Source organism: Bos indicus, chromosome 11 (genome assembly GCF_029378745.1).
Source record: "Bos indicus isolate NIAB-ARS_2022 breed Sahiwal x Tharparkar chromosome 11, NIAB-ARS_B.indTharparkar_mat_pri_1.0, whole genome shotgun sequence".
NCBI classification, from domain to species: domain Eukaryota; kingdom Metazoa; phylum Chordata; class Mammalia; order Artiodactyla; family Bovidae; genus Bos; species Bos indicus.
The window spans coordinates 61,622,049-61,648,267 of NC_091770.1; the positions used below are offsets into that span (position 1 = coordinate 61,622,049).

At 39.9% G+C, this 26,219-nt stretch overlaps 1 protein-coding gene across 7 annotated transcripts in view; it reads right to left on the minus strand.

Annotated features, from left to right (window-relative positions):
* Nucleotides 1–26,219, minus strand: part of WDPCP (WD repeat containing planar cell polarity effector) — a 298,437-nt gene that overhangs the window by 124,515 nt on the left and 147,703 nt on the right. For all 7 annotated transcript variants that reach the window (XR_011569297.1, XM_019970379.2, XM_070798864.1 and 4 more), the window contains exon 10: nt 4,777–5,386. Coding sequence is in view for 6 of the 7 variants with exons in the window: in XM_019970379.2 (XP_019825938.1) it covers nt 4,777–5,386 (610 nt within the window). In the remaining variant the exon portion in view is untranslated. The remainder of the gene's footprint in view (nt 1–4,776; nt 5,387–26,219) is intronic.

Below are 26,219 nucleotides of genomic sequence, written 5' to 3' on the forward strand. Positions count from 1 at the left end.
AGGAGATAGTAAAGGACAGGGAAGCCTGGTATGCTGCAGTTCATGGGGTCAAAAGAGTCAGACACAACTGAGTGACTGAACAAAACCTCAGAAATCAGAACTGATGGCATTTAATTGCTGACTGGATATGGCGTTAGGAATGAGGGAGGATTCTAGGATGATTTCTAACTTGCAATTCTGTCCATCTAAATAACTATAATATCCCTTAAACTGGAATATATAGGAGGAGAAGCAGGGAGAAAGATGACAACTTCAAGTCTGCACATAATAAATCTGAGGCAATTGTGCAGACTCAGTGGGGAGGTTTCCTATAGGCCAGGTTAACGTGGGGGTGGAGAGCAGTGGCCTGGGCTGAAGTCAGAGACAGGATACCAAAATAAAAAATAAACTCTTTGTCTGATGCATGAGACAGGGTTCTCAGGGCTGGTGCACTGGGATGACCCTGAGGGATGGGATGGGGAGGGAGGTAGGAGGGGGTTCAGGATGGGGAACACATGTACACCCATGGCTGATTCATGTCAATGTATGGCAAAAACCACTACAATATTGTAAAGTAATTAGCCTCCAATTAAAATAAAAAAATAAAAAATAATTAAAAAAAATAAAGAAACTCTCATTTTGCATAAAATGGGAGGGGAGCTAAAGATGGAACCTTGGAGAGCCTGAATATTTTCATGAAGAGGCAGAAGAAGAGCATAAAAAAGTGCCAAAAAGTTGCATCGAGAGTCACAGAAGGCAAGAACAATGAGACTTTGATGGTAATGTGGTCAGGAGCCATCAAATGTTGAAAAGTCATCAAGTAACTAAAGAGAAATATGTGTATCAAATAGGAAGTCACTGGTGACCTTTCCAAGAGCAGCTCCAGAACACTGAAGAAAAGAGCCAGAAGGTGGTGCTATGAGGAGGAATGGGGGCGAAGAAGCAGAGAAATTCAGTGTTCATTATTCTATTAAGAGCTTGACTGTGAAAGGATGGTGAATATTTGATTAATAGCAGAGGAGAAACAATTTTAAGGAATAGATGTATGTATGTTGCTTTGTTTCATGGTGGCTTGGGCCCGAGCCTGCTGATGTAGCAAGATTCATGGGGAGAGTGGGGAAGGTGACAGAGTAAAAGTGTCAAGGGGAATGCTGAGGGATCCAGCGTGGAACTAGTCTTAGGTAAGAGAAAGGTTCCTATCTCACTGAATTGAAACCAAAAAGATTTATGTACATGGAGGTAAGTGGTTGGGTAGGTGGTGAGGAGCAGATAAAGTTAATGAAAAACCTATTAAAAGGGGAGATTCTCTGTTGAAAGGGCAAGAAGCTGATCACATGAGTTTAAAGAGAGCAGTGAAAGTTGGAAAAGGTGATGATGAGTATCAAAAAGCTTTTATATCTAAGAAATACAACTAGGAACTCCTCTTTTTAAAATTAATCCCAGTTTACATATATGGAAATATGAATAATGATTGTTAGGTAAAGAAATTCTGATTACACACTGCCTCTACCTTGAAGGATGACACGTCGTGCTCCCTCCTGAGGAAGACATGTTAGTTTTTCACATTCTTATAGAAACAGTGGTGATGGCCTTTTAACCTCCAGTGGCATTCGTGTGATAATTATAAGCATTTAGAATGGAAGCTCTAGTCTTCAACATTACACTAACTGACCTATTCTAAGAGTCAGACTCCAAAAATCTTGGCATGCTGGCAGCAGCCACTGACACGTTTACATATGACAGCATTCTATTTTAAACTATGATCTATCTCAGCTTCTTAAATTGTACGCTACACCTTTCATGTCAAATTTTCCAAAGGCTTGCATAACAAGCATATGAAAAACATCTCATAAATGCTCCCTAGTGGGGAAACTGCACATGAAACTACCTGTTTATATATGCAGTAACTTGAATTATACATGAAAATTCCACATGGATGCCCAGAATCAGCACTGTGTTAATTCAAGAAGTATATTAAAATTTCTGGATGTATTTAGTAGCAGATCCTAAGAAAAATCTGTTCTTTAAACAGGGTTTTCTTTAAAAAAAAAAAAAAGAAAGAAAAAGATCTGTTAGCTGGAATATACTGTTTCAAGGAATCTACTCTTCCTAGGAAAAATAATATATAATAAACACTAATCTTATAATACATTTTCAAAAATCCTGGGAAACTCCATGTTTTGTTCTTTTAAAGACCCTGGAAGACTGTAAAATTTCCCTATTCTATAAATCTTGTAAGTCATATTGAAAATAAAATTTAAATGATAAATGTCAGTTGCAGAAGTTATCACCTTTTCATTTGAATGCTTGACTTCTATTGGATAATTCTCTTCCAAGAGACTTACTTGGGAAAAAGAGGTGACAGCCAACTCATTGCCTAATTGATTTAGGAACAGTGCCCAGGGAGATAGTCCAATTAAGTTTACAAGCTGGCAATTAGCAGGAAGCCCTCTAAATCCCTACACTGAGAGCCTGTTTACTTTAGTAAGAAGGCAAATGTGCTAGAGATAGGAAGAGAAAGCTGTGCTTTTTGCAAAGCTGTTGTGAGTAGGCCCACAAGGGAGGGCTGAAGAAAAGCTAGGTGTATGTTAGTAGACTGCCTTCTTGTTTGACAGGTAACTGGGATATACAGAGAGGGAGAGAGTTTCAACAGATATGCAAAACATCTAACATCCACTTTAATAAGTGTTGTGCGTGGAGACATACCACTATTAAACGTGTAGTTGGGCAAAGTAGAACTGGATTATCTCATAATAAATGAGATTCCAAACATATTTTTCTTGGGTAATACTAATGTTATGAATGGATTTAGATTCTTTTTTTTTTTCATGTGAAAAGAACATAGCTCTCACTTATATCCCTAATAGCTTTCAAGTTAAGTCATTTTCATTAGACTTATTTCATTCATTCAATTTCAGAGGCAAGTAGATCCATTAAAAACAACAAGTAAACTGACAGTTATTTAACAAACACTACAAAGTTTTTAAAAACTTAACTTTGTGCCACAGAGCCAAATCCTGTAAGGGGTTTTGAAATGTATCTACTTTTCTATGTTTTCAGGTTGCAATCGGTTCAGTTCAGTTCAGTCACTCAGTCGTGTCCAACTCTTTGCAACCCCATGAATCGCAACACGCCAGGCCTCCCTGTCCATCACCAACTCCCAGAGTTCACTCAGACTCACGTCCATTGAGTTGGTGATGCCATCCAGCCATCTCATCCTCTGTCATCCCCGTCTCCTCCTGCCCCCAATCCCTCCCAGCATCAGGGTCTTTTCCAATGAGTCAACTCTTCGCATCCGGTGGCCAAAGTACTGGAGTTTCAGCTTTAGCATCAGTCCTTCCAATGAATACCCAGGACTGATCTCCTCTAGGATGGACAATAATGTGCACTAATTGAAATATGCTTTTTTAAACCTAAGAAAGTTCCTCTCAAGAATGTTAAATTATCAAAACTGCCTAAAAAGTGTCATATATTTTAGGACATACCTGGTAATGCAAACCTATAGAAGGCAAATAAAATTCTGCTTTAAAGCTTCCTGGTTGAAATAGTATACATTAATACATAATTTTCCTAATATTGAAATAATTTTTTGAATATTTTTATCTAGAAGAAAAACATAAAGTTACACAAATATCTTTAGCAAATTCTAACCAAGCATTTTCCTTCCTCTTCTTTTAAAACACTTGTTTTACACATTTTCAATCTGGAAAGAAATGAACACTTATCTAAAATAACTTAATAGAAAAAGTATTATATCCCTACACACAGAATTTTACAAGGGACATAGTAAGTACTTTTAAAATATTCTCATATGTACTATTTCTTTTTTTTTTTTTTTTTTAAAGAAAAGTTCCAAAAATACTACAAATAATATCCATATAACCTCTGCCCAGATTTTTCACTTGTTCTTATCATTTCACCCCATTTCTTTATTATTTGTCTGCTCCCCACCCAAAAAGTTTTTTTCTAAACTCTTGGAAGGCCTGCTGCAGATATCATGGTTTTTATTCCCATGAAGTATCCCACATACTTCAGTACATATTTCTGAATTTCCTAAGAATAGGGATATTCGGTTAATAACTGTAATAGTACAGTTGTCAACTTCAGTAATTTAACATGGATAAAATACTTTTATTAAATCTGTCTGTATTCTACTACTGTTAACTGACCCTCAGTGTCCTTTTTAGCACTTTTTCCTTCTAGTACGAGATCTAGTCCAGGATCAGATATTGCATTTCATTGTCATGTTGATAAAGTCTTTTTTAATCTGGAACACTTTTACAGCCTTTCTTTGTTTTTTATGATATTGTCATTGTTAAAGAATACTGCCCCTACTTTGTTTTTTTTTTTTTTTTTTTTTTTTTTGACAGCTTTAATTTTTCAGCACTTTATTTTTTTTTTTATTTGATAAATTTAACGCCTTTTATTGCCATACCTCATTTCACTGTGCTTTGCTTTAGTGAGCTTTATAGATAAATGTTTTTTTTTTTTTTTCTTGTTAATTTTCAAGGAATTTTTTTAGTAGACAGTTTATTTTGGAAAGCATCATATATGGACAGCTCAGGCTTTTTATTCATGTGATGGAAAATTAATGCAATTTCAAAATTTTTCAATATATAATGGACCTTGACATTTTAGAAAATCATCCACAAAACTTCCTTAAGAAAACTACATGAAATGTAAGCATATTGATGGGATGAGGAACAAAAAAAATCTACATTCCAGGAATAGTTTTACTGTCTTAATTGTACTATCATCATAAAAAAATTTATTTACTCACCAACTTCCTTGACTTACCAAGTTTAAACAGAAGTACACCCAATGGTCCTCTGTCAAACCTGAGGAAGAGGAGATTACAGATGTCCCCACTTTCAGGCTTCTTAGAAATAAACTGAGGCGCTATCCACTGCATTTGAACAAGACTGCTGGAAACATCAAAGAATTTTTTGAATTGTAGAGTCTCCCTAGGTGAGTTGTCTTCAGCCAAAAGCTGGATGTTAATAGGAGAAAGAGCCATATCAAATATTTGCAGCTCCCCTTGGTTATTGCCGACTAGCAGAATGGCCCCACTGGGGTGGCAGCTTATTAAGGAAGGCAGAAGTTCAGCCCGAGCTAAGAGAGTCACTCTACGGTGAGTTTCATAAAGAATTACTGACGAATCTTCACAGCCCAGGATCAGTTTGTCTTCAGCAGCATTCCTGCAACAACTAATGGCCTTTGACTTAAGTGGTATTCTGGTGACTGATACACACTGGATTTTGTTCCGAACACATTCATAGACGCAGCTGTCAGCCATGGGCTCTTTGTCTACACTGATGGAGCACTCCACTGTCAACACTCGATTAGGATGTTTGGTGTCAAAGCGAACATCCAGTGGATCCCATTCTGTGCGTACAGAACTCAGAACCTGTAAGAAATATAGCAAGTATGTTCAAATAGACTGGTTTTTCTTCAGCTGTCACACATAGCACTGCATATTAACCTAGAATCCTACTGAATACAGTCAACTCCCACCTTAAATATCAGCAACATATTAGCAGGTATGTCTATATCTCATATAGAACATATATAAACGTGTGTGTGTGTGCATGCGCTCAGTCATGTCTGACTATAGCCTGCCAGGCCCCTCTGTCCATGGGATTTCCCAGGCAAGAGTATCAGAATGGGTTGCCGTTTCTTTCTCCAGAGGATCTTCTTGACCCAGGGATGGATCTCCTGTCTCCTGAGTCTCCTGCATAGGCAGGTGGACTGTTTACCACTGAGCTACCTGGGAAGCCCATATATAAATATATATAGCACATACTCAGCACAGCTGCAGAAATTAAATTATAAAAATTTAAGCATTTTGTTTTAGAAAGTCTGTAAGTAACATAAAGACAAATATTTCCTACAATATACAGAAACTAACAGAGTGGGCTTTTAGTAAAATAATATGGCTAGCAGATTACCTAAAGACATCAGAAGCATGATTTTTAAAGGATGAATAAAGGATTTTAACAATTCAGTTCATCTCCTTCCAACCCACTACCCCTGCTAATTCTAAAATTACTGGTAAATTATTTACCAGAAATATATTCCTAATTAGTAGAGTAAGAAATCAAAAACCAAAATGGTCCATTTTCAAGAACATCTAGCTTTGAGTCACAGCTTGCTGATGTAGTAGCCAATAGCTGATAGCCATAACGAATACAAAACTAGAAACTCTGGGCAAACAAAGGGACGGTGAGATGCCTAGGATTTTCGTGCGGGTTCATCCTACTGGTGAATTCAAAACCTACAAACTGGAATAGGTACACAGAAAAGGAGGAAATAAGACGTGGAGGGGTGGTGGGAGGAGATCATAAAGAGGGAGGGAACAAACCTAGGTGACATCCAGGAAGATTGTTTACCCCTTGGTACTCAGCCGAAGAGGAACGGGGGGGGAGGGACTTGCATTCTAGGGATAAGATGCTCCCTGTAATGACTCTGGGTGTGCCTGCCCATCAGACACCAGATCTTGCAAGACCATCATTAAAGCCTCACTTCCATTCTTTGGGTTTGGGCTGGTGAGCATGTTTCTCACAAGCAGGGCAGGGTAAGCAAAGAAAAAAGCTTTAGAACTCTGTTAACATTCCTGTAGAAACATTTGTTGTTGTTGGTGTTTAGTTGCTAAGTCATGTCAGACTCTTTGGCAACCCCATGGGCTGTAGCCCACCAGGCTCCTCTGTCCATGGGATTTCCTAGGAGTGGGCTGTCATTTCCTTCTCCAGGGGATCTTCCTGACACAGGGATTGAACTTGTGTCTCCTGCACTGGCAGGCAGATTCTTCTACCACTGATTTTATTGTCAGAAAATATATGAAGGGTTGTTAAGTAGGTCAGTGATCAACAGAAAAAAATAAGAAGGTAATGTACTACTAGTTTTAAAATTAAAAGAAGACCTGGTGAGTAATATGACTTATAATACTAGTGAGGCAAAATTTGAAAAGCATTTCTAGTGTGTAAAGGAAAGGCAACAAGAATAAAGGAATAAAGCAGGCCATTCACCTTATTCATATGTAAATGTGGGAGGCCAAAAATCTGGAGAATGGTAACTGAGATCATTTCTAACACTGCTGAAAACCTCAAAATTAGATTTAGAAACATTACAAAGCACATGTCTACAAGAGACAGAATTTCACAGAACTCTGCATGTGTGTTTGTGCACTCGCAGAAGTTCAAAATCTGACGGAATCCAACCGTTAAGGTCAGTATCTGAGTTAATAGTATTATACCAAGGTCATGTTCCAGGATGTAACAATGTACTGCAGTAACGTGCATTACTGGGGCAAACAAGGGAAACTAGACAAACTAGGGGGAAAAGTACAGGAAGGGAATATGCTTTTAGCCATTTTGGCAATTATTTTAGCGGTTTCTTGAGAGTCGAATTATTTCATTTTTTTTTTTTAAGAGCACACAGCTTTGTTACATAGTGCTGACTTGGGGATGGAATGGGGGTTAATGTGAATTTTTAAAAAATACATCCTAAACATTATTAACAAACTAATCTTCCTAAACTAAATGTTCTTGCTGTCATTCCCTTGTTCGAACTTTTTAACTGTTACCCAATTTTGCTTCCCTGGTGGCTCAGATGGTAAAGAATCTGCCTGCAATGTGGGAGACTCGGGTTTGATCCCTACGTTGGGGAGATCCCCTGGAGAGGAGAATGGCAACCCACCCCAGTACTCTTGCCTGGAGAATCCCATGGACGGAGGAGCCTGGCAGGGTACAGTCCATGGGGTCGCAAAGAGTGGAACATGACTGAGCAACTAGCACAAATACAACTAATGAATTAAAGTTTTATTCCCCTGCCTGGTATGTAAAACCATATAGGATCCATATCCAACTCTTTCCCTCCCTCACACTCACTTTCCTACTCTCACTTTTCTTTTTTGTCTAATAAATGCTTGAGTATGAGCTATATACTCAAGCACATACATACAGGCACAGGTCCTGGCACTGGTGGGGATACAGCAGTGAGGTCCTCATCCTCAGAGAACATACACTCCAATGGCTGAAGATAGGTTAACAAATCACAAGCAAACATACGGAGTATGTTAGTGACTCTATATGTGTACCTCCTAAGTACTCGGAAGAATGGGAAGGGGAGGTAACAGAAGTCAGGACAGGCTTCTCTCATAAAGTTGACCTGAAAGAAGTGAAGAAGTGAAGAAGTGAAGCCATGCAGTCACCTGGAGAAGAGGGCTCCAGGCAGAGGAAGCAAACATGCCAAGGCAGCACTCTCAGCCTGAAGAAGAAACGATGGCAGAGCAACATGGCCACAGAAAATGGAGCAAGGAAGAACAGTGGGAATTGGAGGCGGCAGAAGATTGTGAAGTAGCTTGTAGGCCCTTACAGGGACTTTGGTTTTCCCCCTAAACAAGATGAGAAGCCATAAGCAAAGGAGGAACGTGATCTGCCTTGCAAACCCCAGCATTATCTCCCACAGTGTCCTCTCAGTACTGTATTCTGAGGTCAAACTAAAGCTGCATTTTCTCAGCTCTGAAATCTGTTAAACAGGGAGGCCATTCAGCTGATGAATCCCTAATGCCATCCTGGCTTATGAAAGCAAACCAAAACCTAAACCTATAAATGCCTCAATGTTACAAAATCAAAATACCAAGGATAACCAATTACAATAGCCAATTAAGCTTTAAACTATAGCCAATCAAATAATTTCCTTTCTCTGCTTCTGTACTTTCTCAATTTTTCCCCTGTCTCATATTAGTAGAGTCTTCCTAACCACTTTCAGTTTGGCACTTGCTCAAACTCTGAAAAATTTCAGTATGCCTCATTTACCTTTCAATAACTTCTCTTATATCCTTTACCTGAAATCCACACTCTTCACCCACAAAGGCTCAGTCTGTCTTATATGTCCCAAGGTGTAAGTCCATTATAACTCCCTTCTTCTCCTCCACTCCTAATCCCAGATACTTCTAAAAAGCTAGCCAAGGTCAGATGGAATATCAAATTCTGATTTTAAAAAAAGCAATACTTTATATTTATCTGTTGAAGTATAGTTGATTAACAATATTATATACTGATGCAATATTTTTATAGATTGTACCCCATTGAAAGTTATTGTAAAACAATAGCCGTATTTCCGTCTCTTAATGTGCTACCTTTATGTTGCCCCCACTCCATCTCTCTCTCTCTCCATTAGTAACCACTATATCTGTAAGTTCCCTATATCTGTAAGTCTGCTTCAGTTTTGTAATATTAATTTGTTTTATTTACTAGATTTCACATGTAAGTCTTAATATAGAGTATTTGTCTTTTTCTGACTTATTCCACTCTCTCAATCTTGAAGCAATCACTTGTTCCATACAGGGTTTTAACTGTTGCTTCTTGACCCACATACAGGTTTAAGATTGAGAAAGGAGTGTGACAGTGCTGTCTGCTGTCACCTTGTCTGTTTAACCTATATGCTGAGCACATCATGAGAAACGCTGGGCTGGATGAGTTATAAGCTGGGCTCAAGATAGGCAGAAGAAACATCAACAACCTCAGATATGTGAATGCTACCACTCTAATGGGAGAAAATGAAGAGGAACTAAAGAGCCTCTTGATGAGGATGAAGGAGGAGAGTGAAAAAGCCGGCTTAAGACTAAATATTAAAAAACTAACATCATGGCATCTAGCCCCATTACTGCATGGCAGATAGAAGGGGAAATGGTGCAAGTACTGACATATTTTGTCTTCTTGAGTCCAAAATCACTATGGACAGTAACTGCAGCCATGAAATCACAGACGACTACCTGTTGGCAGGAAAGCAATGACAACCTAGACAGAGACATCACTCTGCCAACAAAGGTCCATATAGTCAAGGCCATGGTCTTCCCCATTTCATTATAAGGGACTGGAATGCAAAAGTAGGAAGTCAAGAAACACCTGGAATAACAGGTAAATTTGGCCTTGGAATATAGAATGAAGCAGTAAAAGGCTAACAGAGTTTTGCCAAGAGAACACATTGGTCATAACAAACACCCTATTCCAACAACACAAGAGAATACTCTACAGATGGACATTACCAGATGGCCAACACTGAAATCAGATTGATTATATTCTTTGCAGCGAAAGATGGAGAAATTCTATACAGTCAGCAAAAACAAGACTGGGAGCTGACTGTGGCTCAGATCATGAACTCCTTATTGCCAAATTCAGACTGAAATTGAAGAAAGGAGGGAAAACCACTAGACCATTCAGGTATGACTTTAATGAAATACCTTATTATAGAGTGGAAATGAGAAACAGATTTAAGGGACTAGATCTGATAGACTGCCTGATGAACTATGGAGGGAGGTTCATGACACTGTACAGGAGACAGGGATCAAGACCATCCCCAAAAAAAGAAATGCAAAAAAAGCAAAATGGCTGTCTGAGGACCCCTTACAAAGAGCTGTGAAAAGAAGAGAAGCCAAAAGCAAAGGAGAAAAGGAACGATATACTTATTTGAATGCAGAGTTCCAAAGAATAGCAAGGAGAGATAAGAAAGCCTTCCTCAGTGATCAGTGCAAAGAAATAGAGGAAAACAATAGAATGGGAAAGACTAGATCTCTTCAAGAAAGTAAGAGATGTCAAGGGAACATGTCATGTAAAGATGGGCACAATAAAGAACAGAAATAGTATAGACCGAATAGAAGCCGAAAATATTAAGATATTAAGAGGTGGCAAGAATACACAGAAGAAATGTACAAAAAAGGTCTTCATGAACCAGATAATCACGATGGTGTGATTACTCACCAAGAGCCAGACATACTGGAATGTGAAGTCAAGTGGGCCTCCGGAAGCATCACTACATACAAAGCTAGTGGAGGTGATGGAATTCCAGTTAAGCTATTTCAGATTGTGAAAGACGATGCTGTGAAAGTGCTGCACTCAATATGCCAGCAAATTTGGAAAACTCAGCAGTGGCCACAGGACTGGAAAAAGTCAGTTTGCATTCCAATCCCAAAGAAAGGCAATGCCAAAGAATGCTCAAACTACTGCCCAATTGCATTCATCTCACATGCTAGTAAAGTAATGCTCAAAATTCTCCAAGCCAGGCTTCAGCAATATATGAACCGCAAACTTCCAGATGTTCAAGCTGGTTTTAGAAAAGGCAGAGGAACCAGAGATCAAATTGCCAACATCCACTGGATCATCGAAAAAGCAAGAGGGTTCCAGTAAAACATCTATTTCTGCTTTATTGACTATGCCAAAGCCTTTGACTGTGTGGATCACAATAAACTGTGGAAAATTCTTCAAGAGATGGGAATACCAGACCACCTGACCTGCCTCTTGAGAAACCTATATGCAGGTCAGGAAGCAACAGTTAGAACTGGACATGGAACAACAGACTCGTTCCAAATAGGAAAAGGAGGACGTCAAGGCTGTATATTGTCACCCTGCTTATTTAACTTATGTGCAGAGTAAATCATGAGAAATGCTGGGCTAGATAAAGCACAAGCTGGAATCAAGACTGCTGAGAGATGTATCAATAACCTCAGATACGCAGATGACACCACCCTTATGGCAGAAAGTGAAGAGGAACTAAAAAGCCTCTTGATGGAAGTGAAAGAGGAGAGTAAAAAGGTTGGCTTTAAGCTCAACATTCAGAAAACAAAGATCATGGCATCCGGTCCCATCACTTCATGGGAAATAGATGGGGAAACAGTGACAGACTTTATTTTTTTGGGCTCCACAATCACTGCAGATGGTGACTGCAGCTATGAAATTAAAAGACGCTTACTCCTTGGAAGGAAAGTTATGACCAACCTAGACAGCATATTAAAAAGTAGAGACATTACTTTGTCAACAAAGATCCATCTAGTCAAGGCTATGGTTTTTCCAGTATTCATGTATGGAAGTGAGAGTTGGACTATAAAGAAAGCTGAGTGCCAAAGAATTGATGTTTTGGAACTGTGGTGTTGGAGAAGACTCTTGAGAGTCCAAGGGACTGCAAGGAGATCCAACCAGTCCATGCTTAAGGAAATCAGTCCTGAATATTCATTGGAAGGACTGATGTTGAAGGTAAAACTCCAATACTTTGGCCACCTGATGCAAAGAACTGACTCATTTGAGAAGACCCTGATGCTGGGAAAGATTGAAGGTGGGAGGAGAAGGGGATGACAGAGGATGAGATGGTTGGATAGCATCACCGACCAAATGGACATGAGTCTGGGTAAATCCAGGAGTTGGTGATGGACAGGGAGGTATGGCATGCTGCAGTCCATGGCATCACGAAGAGTCGGACACGACTGAGCAACTGAACTGAACTGAACTGATGGTCTTCCCAATGGTTACATACCCTTGTGAGAACTGGACCATAAAGAAGGCAGAACGCCAAAGAATTGATGCCTGATGCCTTTAAACTGTGGTGTTGAAGAAGATTCCTGAAAATCCCTTGGATAGCAAGGAGATCAAACCAGTCAGTTTTAAGGGAGATCAACCCTGAATATTCAATGGAAAGACTAATGCTGAAGCTGAAGCTCCAGTATTTTGGTCATCTGATGCAAACAGATGACTCATTGGAAAAGTCCCTGTAGCTGGAAAAGATTGAGGGCAGGAGGAGAAGAGGATGTCAAAGGATGAGATGGCTGGACGGCATCACCGATGCAATGAACATGAACTGGGGCAAACTCCAGGAGATGGTGAGGGAGAGGGAGGCCTGGGCTGCTGCAGTCCATGGGGTCACAAAGAGTCAGACACAACTGGGGGACCAAAGAACAACCCTATTCTCTAGATCTATATACATTGTTGTAAGTGCTTTCATTCCTTTTTCTGGCTGAATAACACTCCATCAGTCATATATATATGTATATACACATACATATATGTGTGTGTGTGTGTGTGTATGTATATAATACACACAACATGTTTTCCATTCATCTGTTGATAGACATTTAGGTTGCTTCCATGTCTTGGCTATTGTAAACAGTGGGGCTATGAACACTCAGGTATATGTATCTTTTCTAATTAGTTTTCTCAGGATATATGCACTGGCGTGGGATATCAGGATCATAAGGTAACTCTACTTATAGCTTTCTGAGAGATTCACATACTGTTTTCCATAGTGGTTGTACCAACTTATATTCCCACCAACAGTGTAGAGTTCCTTTTTCTTCACACCCTCTCTAGCATGTATTATTTGTAGACTTTTTAATGATGGGCATTCTGACTGGTGTGAGGTCATAACTCATTGTAGTTTTGATTTGCATTCCTCTAATAATTAGTGGACGGAGGTTCGTGACACTGTACAGGAGACAGGGATCAAGACCATCCCCATGGAAATGAAATGCAAAACAGCAAAATGGCTGTCTGGGGAGGCCATACAAAGAGCTGTGAAAAGAAGAGAAGCAAAAAGCAAAGGAAAGAAGGAAAGATATAAGAATCTGAATGCAGAGTTCCAAAGAATAGCAAGAAGAGATAAGAAAGCCTTCCTCAGCAATCTATGCAAATAAACAGAGGAAAACAACAGAATGGGAAAGAGTAGAGATCTCTTCAAGAAAATTAGAGATACCAAGGGAACATTTCATGCAAAGATGGACTCGATAAAGGACAGAAATGGTATGGACCCAACAGAAGCAGAAGATATTAAGAAGAGGTGGCAGGAATACACAGAAGAACTGTACAAAAAAGATCTTTACAACCAAGATAATCACAATGGTGTGATTACTCTCCTACAGCCTGACATCCTGGAATGTGAAGTCAAGTGGGCCTTAGAAAGCATCACTACAAACAAAGCTAGTGGAGGTGATGGAATTCCAGGTGAGCTATTCCAAATCCTGAATGATGATGCTGTGAAAGTGCTTCACTCAATATGCCAGCAAATTTGGAAAACTCAGCAGTGGCCACAGGACTGGAAAAGGTCAGTTTTCATTCCAATTCCAAAGAAAGGCAATGCCAAAGAATGCTCAAACTACTGCACAATTGCAGTCATCTCACACGCTGGTGAAGTAATGCTCAAAATTCTCCAAGCCAGGCTTCAGCAATATGTGAACCGTGAACTTCCTGATGTTCAAGCTGGTTTTAGAAAAGGCAGAGGAACCAGAGATCAAATTGCCAACATCCGCTGGATCATCGAAAAAGCAAGAGGGTTCCAGTAAAACATCTATTTCTGCTTTACTGACTATGCCAAAGCCTTTGACTGTGTGGATCACAATAAACTGTGGAAAATTCTTCAAGAGATGGGAATACCAGACCACCTGACCTGCCTCTTGAGAAACCTATATGCAGGTCAGAAAGCAACAGTTAGAACTGGATATGGAACAACAGACTGGTTCCAAATAGGAAAAGGAGGATGTCAAGGCTGTATATTGTCACCCTGCTTATTTAACTTTTGTGCAGAGTACATCATGAGAAATGCTGGACTGGAAGAAGCACAAGCTGGAATCAAGATTTCCGGGAGAAATATCAATAACCTCAGATATGCAGATGACACCACCCTTATGGCAGAAAGTGAAGAGGAACTCAAAAGCCTCTTGATGAAAGTGAAATTTGGCTTAAAGCTCAACATTCAGAAAATGAAGATCATGGCGTCTGGTCCCGTCACTTCATGGGAAATAGATGGGGAAACAGTGGAAACAGTGTCAGACTTTATTTTTTTGGGCTCCAAAATCACTGCAGATGGTGACTGCAGCCATGAAATTAAAAGACACTTACTCCTTGGAAGAAAATTTATGACCAACCTAGATAGCATATTCAAAAGCAGAGACATTACTTTGCCAACAAAGGTTCGTCTAGTCAAGGCTATGGTTTTTCTTGTGTTCATGTATGGATGTGAGAGTTCGACTGTGAAGAAAGCTGAGCGCCTAAGACTTGATGCTTTTGAACTGTGGTGTTGGAGAAGACTCTTGAGAGTCCCTTCGACTGCAAGGAGATCCAACCAGTCCATTCTGAAGGAGATCAGCCCTGGGATTTCTTTGGAAGGAATGATGCTAAAGCTGAAACTCCAGTACTTTGGCCACCTCAGGCGAAGAGTTGACTCATTGGAAAAGACTCTGATGCTGGGAGGGATTGGGGGCAGGAGGAGAAGGGGACAACAGAGGATGAGATGGCTGGATGGCATCACTGACTCGATGGATGTGAGTCTGAGTGAACTCCGGGAGTTGGTGATGGACAGAGAGGCCTGGCGTGCTGGGATTCATGGGGTCACAAAGAGTTGGACACGACTGCGCGACTGACTGAACTGAACTGAACTGAATAATTAGTGACGTGAGCCTATTTTCATGTGCCTATTGGCCATCTGTATGTCTCCTTTGGAGAAACATTTACTTCTGCCCATTTTCTGATTGGGTTGGATTTTTTTTTTTTTTTTATATTAAACTGCATGGATGAGCTATCTACATATGTTGGAAATCAATCCCTTGGTAGCACAGTATGCAAATATCTTCTCCCAGTCCACTGGTGAAAGGTCTCCTTTGCTGTGAAAAAACTTTTAAGTTTAATTAGGTGCCATTTTCATGCTTTTATTTCCAGTACTCGAGGAGACAGATCCCCCTCAAAAATATTACTGCAATTATGTCAGAGTGTTCTGCCTATGTTTTCCTCTAAGAGTTTTACAGTTTCTATTCTTACATCTAGGTCTTTTATTCATTTTTATTTTATTCTTGTATATGGTGTTAAAGAATGTTCTAATTTTATTCTTTTAGATATAGCTGTCCAGTTTTCCCAGCACCACATATTGAAGAAACTGTCTTTTCTCCATTGTGTAGTCTTGCCTCCTTTGTTGCATGTTTTCTGACCATAAAAACATGGGTTTATTTCTGGACTTTCCATCCAGTTCCACTGAACCATATATCTGTTTTTGTGCCAGTACTATACCGTTTTGATTACTGTAGCTTTGTAGTATAGTCTGATGTCAGGGCACCTGATTCCTTCAGCTCCACATTTTTTCCTCAAGACTGATTTGGCTATTCGTGACCTTTTGTGTTTCCATACAAATTGTAAAAAAGTTTTATTCTAATTCTGTGAAAAATCTGGATAGGAATTGCATTTAATCTGTAGATTGCCTTCTATAGTAGAGTTATTTTGACAATATTGATTCTTCCAACCCAAGAATATAGTATATCTCTTCATCTGTTTGTGTCATCTTTGATTTCTTTCATAAGTATCTTATAGTTTTCTGAGTACATGTCTTTGCCCCCTTATGTATTTTATTCTTTTTGATTCATTGGTGGGCTTTCCTGGTAGCTCAGCTGGTAAAGAATCTGCCTGTAGTACAGGAGACCCAAGTTCAATTCCTGAGTCAGGAAGATCTGCTGAAAAAGGGATAGGCTATCCACTCCAGTATTCTTGGACTTGGAGCCCTTGGTCGCTCAGAAGGAAAAGAATCCACTTGCAATGTGAGAGACCTGGGTTCAATCCCTGGGTTGGGCAGATCCCCTGGAGAAGGTAATGGCTACCCACTGCAGTATTCTGCCCTGGAAAATTCCATGGACAGAGGAGGCTGACAGGCTACAGTCCATGGGGTTGCCAAGAGTTGGACACAACTAAGCAACTTTCACTTAATGGTAAATGGTATTGTTTCCTTAATTTCTCTCTGTGAACTTCTGTTGTCAGTGTATAGGAATGCAAGAGATTTCTGTATTAATTTTGTATCCAGCAACTTTACTAGATTCATTGAGGAGTCTGGTAGCATAGTTTTCTGGTAGCATCTTTAGGATTCTCTTATATAGTATCAGGTCAACAGCAAACAGAGACACTTTTACATTTCTTTTCCAATGTGGATTCCTTTTCTTTCTTTTTCTTCTCTGATTGCCATAGGTAGGACTTCCAAAACTATGTGGAATAAAAGTGGCAAGAGTGGACATCCTTGTCTTTTTCCTGTTCCTAAAAGGAATGCTTTCAGATTTTCACTACTGAGTATGATGCTAGCTGTGTTTGTCATATATGACCTTTATTATAAGATATGTTCCCTTAATTGGAGAAGGAAATGGTAACCCACTGAACTATTCTTCCTGGGAAAATCCTATGGACAGAGGAGCGAGGTGGGCTACCATCCATGGAGTCACAAAGAGTCAGACACAACTGAGCATGCACACATGTTCCTTTAGTACCTACTTTCTTAAGAGTGTTTTTTTGAATCATAAACGGATATTGAATTTTCTCAAAATCTTTTACTTTATCTACTGAGATAATCATATAGTTCTTATTCTTCAATTTGTTAATGCAATGTATCACATTGATTGGTGTATACTGAAAAATCCTTGTATCCCTGGGATAAATCTCACTTGATCAAGGTGTATGGTTCTTATAATGTATTATTGGAGTCAGTTTGCTAGTATTTTGCCGATAATTTTTGTATCTATGTTCATTGGTGATGCTATGCTATGCTAAGTCACTTCAGTCATGTCCGACTCTGTGCGACCCCAGAGATGGCAGCCTATCAGGCTCCCCCGTCCCTGGGATTCTCCAGGCAAGAACACTGGAGTGGGCTGCCATCTCCTTCTCCAATGCATGAAAGTGAAAAGTGAAAGTGAAGTCGCTCAGTCGTGTCCGACTCTTAGCGACCCCGTGGATTGGCAGCCTACCAGGCTCCTCCGTCCATGGGATTTTCCAAGCAAGAGTACTGGAGTGGGGTGCCATTGCCTTCTCCGTGATACAGGTCTGTAATTTTTTTCATATCTTTGGTTTTGGTATCTGGGTGATGGTGGCCATATAGAACGAGTTCAGAAATGTTCCATCCTCTGCAGTATTTTAGAATAGTTTCAGGATAGGTGTTAACTCTTTAAATGTTTGGTAGAGTTCACCTATGAAGCCATCTGTTCCTGGACTTTTATTTGTTGAGAGTTTTTAAACTACTGATTCAGTATCAGTATTGGTAATTGATGTTTTCATAGTTTCTATTTCTGGTTCAGTCTTCCGAGACTGTACTCTTATAAGAATCTGTCCAGTTCTTCTAGGCTGTACCAGTTTATTGGCATGTAGTTCATGCAGTAGTTTCTTATGATCCTTTGTGCTTCTCTCATAACTTCTTTTTCATTTCTGATTTTGATTTGGGCCCTCTCCCTTTTTTTCTTGATGAGTCTGGCTAAAAGTTTATCAGGTTTGCATATCTTCAAAGAACTAGCTTTTAGAATTGTTGATCTTTTCTATTGCTTTTAGTCTCTATTTCATTGATTTCTGTCCTGATCTTTGTAATTTCGTTCCTTATACTAACTTAGGGTTTGTTTGTTTTTCTTTTTCTAGTTGTTTTAGGCGTAGGGTTAGGTCATTTACTTTAGATCTTTCTGGTTTCCTGAGGTAAGCTTGTGATCCCTATAAACTTCCCTCTAAGAACTGCTTTTGGTGCATCCCATACATTTTGGATAATCTTGCTTTCTTTTTCATTTGTCTCTCAAAAAATATCTCATTTACTTTTTTTATTTCCTCTTTCATTTCTTCAGTGATTCAGAAACCCGACCTTATTGAATAAATCAAGAATTCCATGTTTGCAGCAGGAAATGCACAAGATAACCATGGACTATATTTTTATACCAGAGGGAAGCTACCCAAGATTACTAAGGTAATGACAAGAAGAGAAGCCAACTTGAAGAGAATCCCATTGCTCTAGTTAAAGAATCTGTACTTCCAAAAAGATAACAATTACAATTTATGAAACCCATTGAGTCAAATATGTCTAAATCCATGAGTTAATAATGTTATTTAAAAACAAAAACTAATTGATTACCTTCAGCGAGTGACAGAGAACCAATCCAATCTTGAAAACTAGTAAATAAAAGAAACAGACACTTATCCTGATTACACTATATGAATCCAGCTACTGGGAAAACACGTAGGAGATGAGTAGAAGTGTCTCATTATAAAAGTATCCCAACTAATTAAAAAATGTCATTAGATATCACCATTTTGCAACCTCCATGAATTAATGGACCTAAGCACTGAGCAGCAATAGTTACTAAAAATAAAAAAAGAGAGTCAACTAAAAGAGAGAAACAGAACCTAGCATCATATGCCTCCCAATTAAAAAACATTCCTTTACACATAGTCTTGCCAAAACTGACCACTAACTTGCAGAATTTTCAAAAGACAAAGAAGCATGCTGAACCACATCATGATGATGGGAACAACAAAATCCAGACTGTGGGACATTACAGTTTCAACAGATAACTTTCAATGAAAAAAATAAAAAAAGAGAGTGGAGCAGGAACCTGTAGACTAAAAGAGATTTCAAAGACACATTAACATGTTTTAGGACTCCCCTGGTGGTCCAGTGGTTAAGAATTCACCTGTCAATGCAGAGGACATGGGCCTGGTAAGATTCCACATGCTGCAAGGCAAGTAAGCCTATGCACCACAACTACTGAGCCAGTCGGTGCTCTAGAGCCTGCATGCGGCATCTATCTGAAGCTCACAGGCTCTAGAGCCTACGCTCTGCAACTAGAAAAGACATGTCAATGAGAAGTCTGCCTCACTGCAATTAGCGAGTACTTCCTGCTCCCCACAACTAGAGAACAAAAACCCAGTGTGGCCAAAAATAAATAAACAAAAGACACATTAGCATGTTTAAATAGATAATATTAAATTGAAGCTTTGTGAGATACATACATAGGTGATGTATGAGAAAAAGTGTAAAAGTCACAACAGAGGATACTCTGGGGGACTAGGAAAGGGTTGAGATTAAAACAGAGTTAAGTACATGGCACTATTTCTGGTGCCTAGGAAAATCTATTTCTTGACCTGAGTGTGGTTACAGCAGTGTTTCTTTCACTTCAGTTCAGTTCAGTTTTCCAAATTTGCTGGCATATTGAGTGCAGCACTTTCACAGCATCATCTTTCACGATTTGAAATAGCTCAACTGGAATTCCATCACCTCCACTAGCTTTGTATGTAGTGATGCTTCCAAAGGCCCACTTGACTTCACATTCCAGGATGTCCGGCTCTAGGTGAGTGATCACACCATCGTGATTATCTGGGTCGTGAAAACTCAGCAGTGGCCACAGGACTGGAAAAGGTCAGTTTTCATTCCAATCCCAAAGAAAGGCAATGCCAAAGAATGCTCAAACTACTGCCTTGGAAATACAGAATGAAGCAGGGCAAATACTAATAGAGTTTTGCCAAGAAAATGCACTGGTCGTAGTAAACACCCTCTTCCAACAACACAAGAGAAGACTCTACACGTGGACATCACCAGATAGTCAACACCAAAATCAGACTGATTATATTCTTTGCAGCCAAAGATGGAGAAGCTCTATACAGTCAGCAAAAACAAGACCAGGAGCTGACTGTGGCTCAGACCATGAACTCCTTATTGCCAAATTCAGACTTAAATTGAAGAAAGTAGGGAAAACCACTAGACCATTCAGGTATGACCTAAATCAAATCCCTTATGATTATACAGTGGAAGTGAGAAATAGATTTAAGGGCCTAGATCTGATAGAGTGCCTGATGAACTATGGAATGAGGTTCGTGACACTGTACAGGAGACAGGGATCAAGACCACCCCCATAGAAAAGAAATGCAAAAAAGCAAAATGGCTGTCTGGGGAGGCCTTACAAATAGCTGTGAAGAGAAGAGAAGCGAAAAGCAAAGGAGAAAAGGAAAGATATAAACATCTGAATGCAGAGTTCCAAAGAATAGCAAGAAGAGATAAGAAAGCCTTCTTCAGCGATCAATGCAAAGAAATAGAGGAAAACAACAGAATGGGAAAGACTAGGGATCTCTTCAAGAAAATCAGAGATACCAAAGGAACATTTCATGCGAAGATGAGCTCGATAAAGGACAGAAATGGTATGGACCTAACAGAAGCAGAAGATATTAAGAAGAGATGGCAAGAATACACAGAAGAACTGTACAAAAAAGATCTTCATGAACCAGATAATCACGATGGTGTGATCACTGACCTAGAGCCAGACATCCTGGAATGTGAAGTCAAGTGGGCCTTAGAAAGCATCACTACAAACAAAGCTAGTGGAGGTGATGGAATTCCAGTTGAGCTACTCCAAATCCTGAAAGATGATGCTGTGAAAGTGCTGCACTCAATATGCCAGCAAATTTGGAAAACTCAGCAGTGGCCACAGGACTGGAAAAGGTCAGTTTGCATTCCAATCCCAAAGAAAGGCAATGCCAAAGAATGCTCAAACTACCACACAATTGCACTCATCTCACATGCTAGTAAAGTAATGCTCAAAATTCTCCAAGCCAGGCTTCAGCAATATGTGAACCGTGAACTTCCTGATGTTCAAGCTGGTTTTAGAAAAGGCAGAGGAACCAGAGATCAAATTGCCAACATCTGCTGGATCATAGAAAAAGCAAGAGGGTTCCAGTAAAACATCTATTTCTGCTTTATTGACTATGCCAAAGCCTTTGACTGTGTGCATCACACAATAAACTGGAAAATTCTGAAAGAGACGGGAATACCAGACCACCTGATCTGCCTCTTGAGAAATTTGGATGCAGGTCAGGAAGCAACAGTTAGAATTGGACATGGAACAACAGACTGGTTTCAAATAGGAAAAGGAGTTCGTCAAGGCTGTATATTGTCACCCTGTTTATTTAATTTATATGCAGAGTACATCATGAGAAATGCTGGACTGGAAGAAGCACAAGCTGGAATCAATATTGCCGGGAGAAATATCAATAACCTCCGATATACAAGTGACACCACCCTTATGGCAGAAAGTGAAGAGGAACTCAAAAGCCTCTTGATGAAAGTGAAAGTGGAGAGTGAAAAAGTTGGCTTAAAGCTCAACATTCAGAAAATGAAGATCATGTTATCCAGCCCCACCACTTCATGGGAAATAGATGGGGAAACAGTGGAAACAGTGTCAGACTTCATTTTTCTGGGCTCCAAAATCACTCCAGATGGTGACTGCAGCCATGAAATTAAAAGAGACTTACTCCTTGGAAGGAAAGTTATGACCAACCTAGGTAGTATATTCAAAAGCAGAGACATTACTTTGCCAACAAAGGTTCGTCTAGTCAAGGCTATGGATTTTTCTGTGGTCGTGTATGGATGTGAGAGTTGGACTGTGAAGAAGGCTGAGCACCAAAGAATTTATGCTTTTGAACTGTGGTGTTGGAGAAGACTCTTGAGAGTCCCTTGGACTGTAAGAAGATCCAACCAGTCCATTCTGAAGGAGATCAGCCCTGGGATTTCTTTGGAAGGAATGATGCTAAAGCTGAAACTCCAGTACTTTGGCCACCTCATGTGAAGAGTTGACTCATTGGAAAAGACTCTGATGCTGGGAGGGATTGGGGGCAGGAGGAGAAGGGGACGACAGAGGATGAGATGGCTGGATGGCATCACTGACTCGATGGACGTGAGTCTGAGTGAACTCCGAGAGTTGGTGATGGACAGGGAGGCCTGGCGTGCTGCGATTCATGGGGTCGCAAAGAGTCGGACATGACTGAGCGACTGATCTGAATATGTTTTTTATTAATTTTGTTAAAGAGATTCAAGTGGCCTTTTCTGAATAAGATATCTTGAAATTATTGCCATACTCAGAAAGCTTTCGTTGAAGGCAATGGCACCCCACTCCAGTACTCTTGCCTAGAAAATGCCACGGACAGAGGAGCCTGGTAGGCTGCAGTCCATGGGGTCGCTAAGAGTGGGACACGACTGAGTGACTTCACTTTCACGCTTTGGAGAAGGAAATGTCAACCCACTCCAGTGTTCTTGCCTGGAGAATCTCAGGGACGGGGGAGCCTAGTGGGCTGCCGTCTGTGGGGTCGCAGAGTCGGACACGACTGAAGTGACTTAGCAGCAGAAAACTTTATCGAATGCTTATAGCTGAAAAGTTACAATATCTACTCAAATAAGGTAAGAGAAAAAGTAAGTTGGGTTGTCGTCACATTTTTGACAAAGCTAATGAATTAAATATTTCTAGGATGATAGTAATTACTTTTTTCAAAAGTAAATATAAAGAGTGTGCTCAGCCACTCAATCATGTCCAACTCTTTTCAACGCCATGGACTGCAGCCTGTTGGGTTCCTCTGTCCATAGAACTTTCCAGGCAAGAATACTAGGATGGGTTGCCATTTCCTACTCCAGGGGATCTTAAGCATGTGTGTGTTAGTCACTCAGTCATGTCCAACTCTTAGAGTAGCCTGCCAGGCTTCTCTGTCCATAGAATTCTCCAAGCAAGAATACTGGAGTGGATTCCCATTCCCTTCTCCAGGGGATCTTCCCAACCCAGGGATCAAACCCTGGTCTCCTGCATTGCAGGCAGTTTGTTTATGTTTGAGCTACAGGGAAGTCCTGTATTAAATAAAAAGGACTACCTTGTGTATGATAGTAAACACAAAAACCACAGAAAGCTATTTTTAAATGAATTTTATAGATAAAAATGTTTTTCTTCATCCTATTTATTGTATATTTTTCAAAACAATTTTTTTTCCTAGACAACAAAAATCTCTCTTGTTCTGTTTCTAATTAAGATATGTACTGTTGTTTAGAGCTCTGTGGTATGCAATTAGACCTGCAGTTTTCTAATATCCATAAAATAAATTTAAAAATGTTCCTCCTTTGAAAGACAGATAATTTAGTCACAGAGAGCTTATTTCTATGTTTCCTTTGTTTTTTTTTTCCAGCTGCTTGGTAAGCCAATTTTCTACTTAGAGTCTACTATTAGAACACTCATTTGGTTCAGTATGTGGGCTTTATCCTTTCCATGGTCTGTTATGCAAAAGAGATGGCTTTAAACAATTTTTTTAGTTTGTTGTAAAGCAGTGGTTCTAACTTGGATGCACATGAGGATTACCTAGGAAACCTGTAAAAGAGTACTGATGTCACCTCCCCTCTGGAGACTCTGATGTAACTGGTCTCGGTGGGTCCCTTTGTAAAAGCTCTGTAGGTGACTGTAATGTGTTGCCAAGGCTAGGAACCACTACTCTAGGATCTTGCCACAGTCCAAATAAAAGCTTATTGTCTTTTCTGATTGAACTTGGATGAGAAATGATTGTTTAAAATTCTGTCATTTAATAGATACAAAGATTAAATTGCTTCTTTATAAAGTAGCTACTTTTGTAGTCTGACTTTTAGGGTTTAAGAGTATATTGTATCTCTTATTCTGAAGATTAGCGTTAAGAAGTCTATTGATTGCTAGTGAAAAATATTTAAAGATATATGCCTGAATATTACCTTTATAGACTAGTAGTTTTAGTTCATGTTTTCCTAAAAAATATGCTACAATTCATGGTTAAAGACTGTCTTCATACACACAGAAAGAAACAATTATTTCCCCAGACAATTATTCCAAAAGACATTCATTTTTTTGCATATAGAAGTTCACATGAGGTTCTGAAAAAAAAATCTTTATTAATTTTTCCAACAATTTAATTTTGATAGATTGAAAGGACCAAATCTAAGACAGAAGCTACTTGACAAAAAAAATTATTATATATCTTAATATATTAAGATAAATATATGCAGTCAGTGGTGATAAGTAAAAATCAGGTACAAATATCATATAAAACTTAATGAAAATCTATTCAAATACTTAAACAAGATGGATAATTTTCCAAAAACACAAAATAAGGAAAATGACTCAAGGAAAAAACAGAATTCCTGAAAAACAACCGTTGAAAAATGGAATCAGTGATAAAAAATAAATCTATCTTCCTTGAAAGACAGCACACCCAGACGCTTTTATGTGTTTTACCAAACATTCAAGTATTATATGATTTCTTTTGGTACTGTTTCACAGAGGAGAAAAGAGAAAAGCTTGTCAAATCACTCCACAAGGCTAGTACAATTTTGATATGAAACTTAGGATGGTAACTAAAAAAAAGTAAAATTGTGTACCAACCTTGCTGCCGCTGCTGTGGCCGCTAAATCGCTTCAGTTGCGTCCGACTCTGTGCGACCCCAAAGATGGCAGCCCACCAGGCTCCCCCGTCCCTGGGATTCTCCAGGCAAGAACTACTGGAGTGGATTGCCATTTCCTTCTCCAATGCATGAAAGTGAAAAGTGAAAGTGAAGTCACTCAGTCCTGTCCGACTCCTAGCGACCCCATGGACTGCAGCCTACCAGGCTCCTCCGTCCATGCGATTTTCCAGGCAAGAGTACTGGAGTGGGGTGCCATTGCCTTCTCTGTATCAACCTTGAGCAAGTTGTAAATCTTCTTTGAAAGTTCCCCCCTTATTCTCTCTCTAGGTAAAAACAATCATTTCCCACTGTCTCCTGTACTGCTAACATATGCTCTATCCACAGTACTTTAACACTTTAGTGTACACATGTGTTTTCATATTTGTCTCTCACTGGTAGACACTAAGATCCTTGCAGGCAGGGAAAGCTTTGTATTCATATTCTCTGGCATGAAATACAGTGCTACTCCATGGTCAGGGCTTCCCAGGTCACTCAGTGGTAAATAATTCACCTGACAGTGCAGGAGACATGGGTTTGATCCCTGCAATAGGAAGATCCCCTGGAGGAAGAAATGGCAACCCACTCCAGTATTCCTACCTGGGAGATCCCATGGACAGAGGAGCCTGGTGAGCTATAGTCCATGGGGCTGCAAAAGAGTAGTACAGGACTTAGGGACTAAACAACAGCTACTCCATGCTCATGCTTAACAGCTGATGAATGATGTGAAGAGAGAGAGAGTGAAAGTGTTAGTTGCTCCATCGTGTCCATTTCTTTGCAACTCCATGGACTGTAGCCCACCAGGCTTCTCTACCCATGGAATTCTCCAGGCAAGAATTCTGGAGTGTGTTGCCATTCCCTTCTCCAGGGGATCTGCCTGACTCAGTGATTGAACCCAGGTCTCCTGCGTGGCAGACTGGTTCTTTACTGTCTGAGCCACTAGGGAAGCCCCAATTCTGGAGTGGGTTGCCATGTCCTCCCTCCAGGGGACCTTCCCAACCCAAGGATCAAACCCAGGTCTCCTGTATTGCAGGAGGATTCTTTACTTTCTGAGCCATCAAGGAAGCCCAAGAATATTGGAGTGAGTAGCCTATCCCTTCTTCAGGGGAACTTCCCGACCCAGGGATTGAACCAGGGTCTCCTGTATTGCAGGGGGATTCTCTACCAGCTGAGCTACCCAGGAAGCCCAGGAAGGGCATTTCAGGTAGAAATACCTGTAATCTGTACAGGTGTGCACTGCTTGCATGCTCAGTTGCATCTGACTCTTTGCAACCCCATGGACTATAGCCTGCCAGACTCTTTTGTCCATGGAATTTTCCAGGCAAGAATACTGGAATGGGTTGCCATTTCCTACTTCAAATTTGTACAGGCAGAAGGTGAGAAAGAAGCAGTGAGTACATCATTTGGCTAGAATATTGATTTGTATAAAGAAATAAC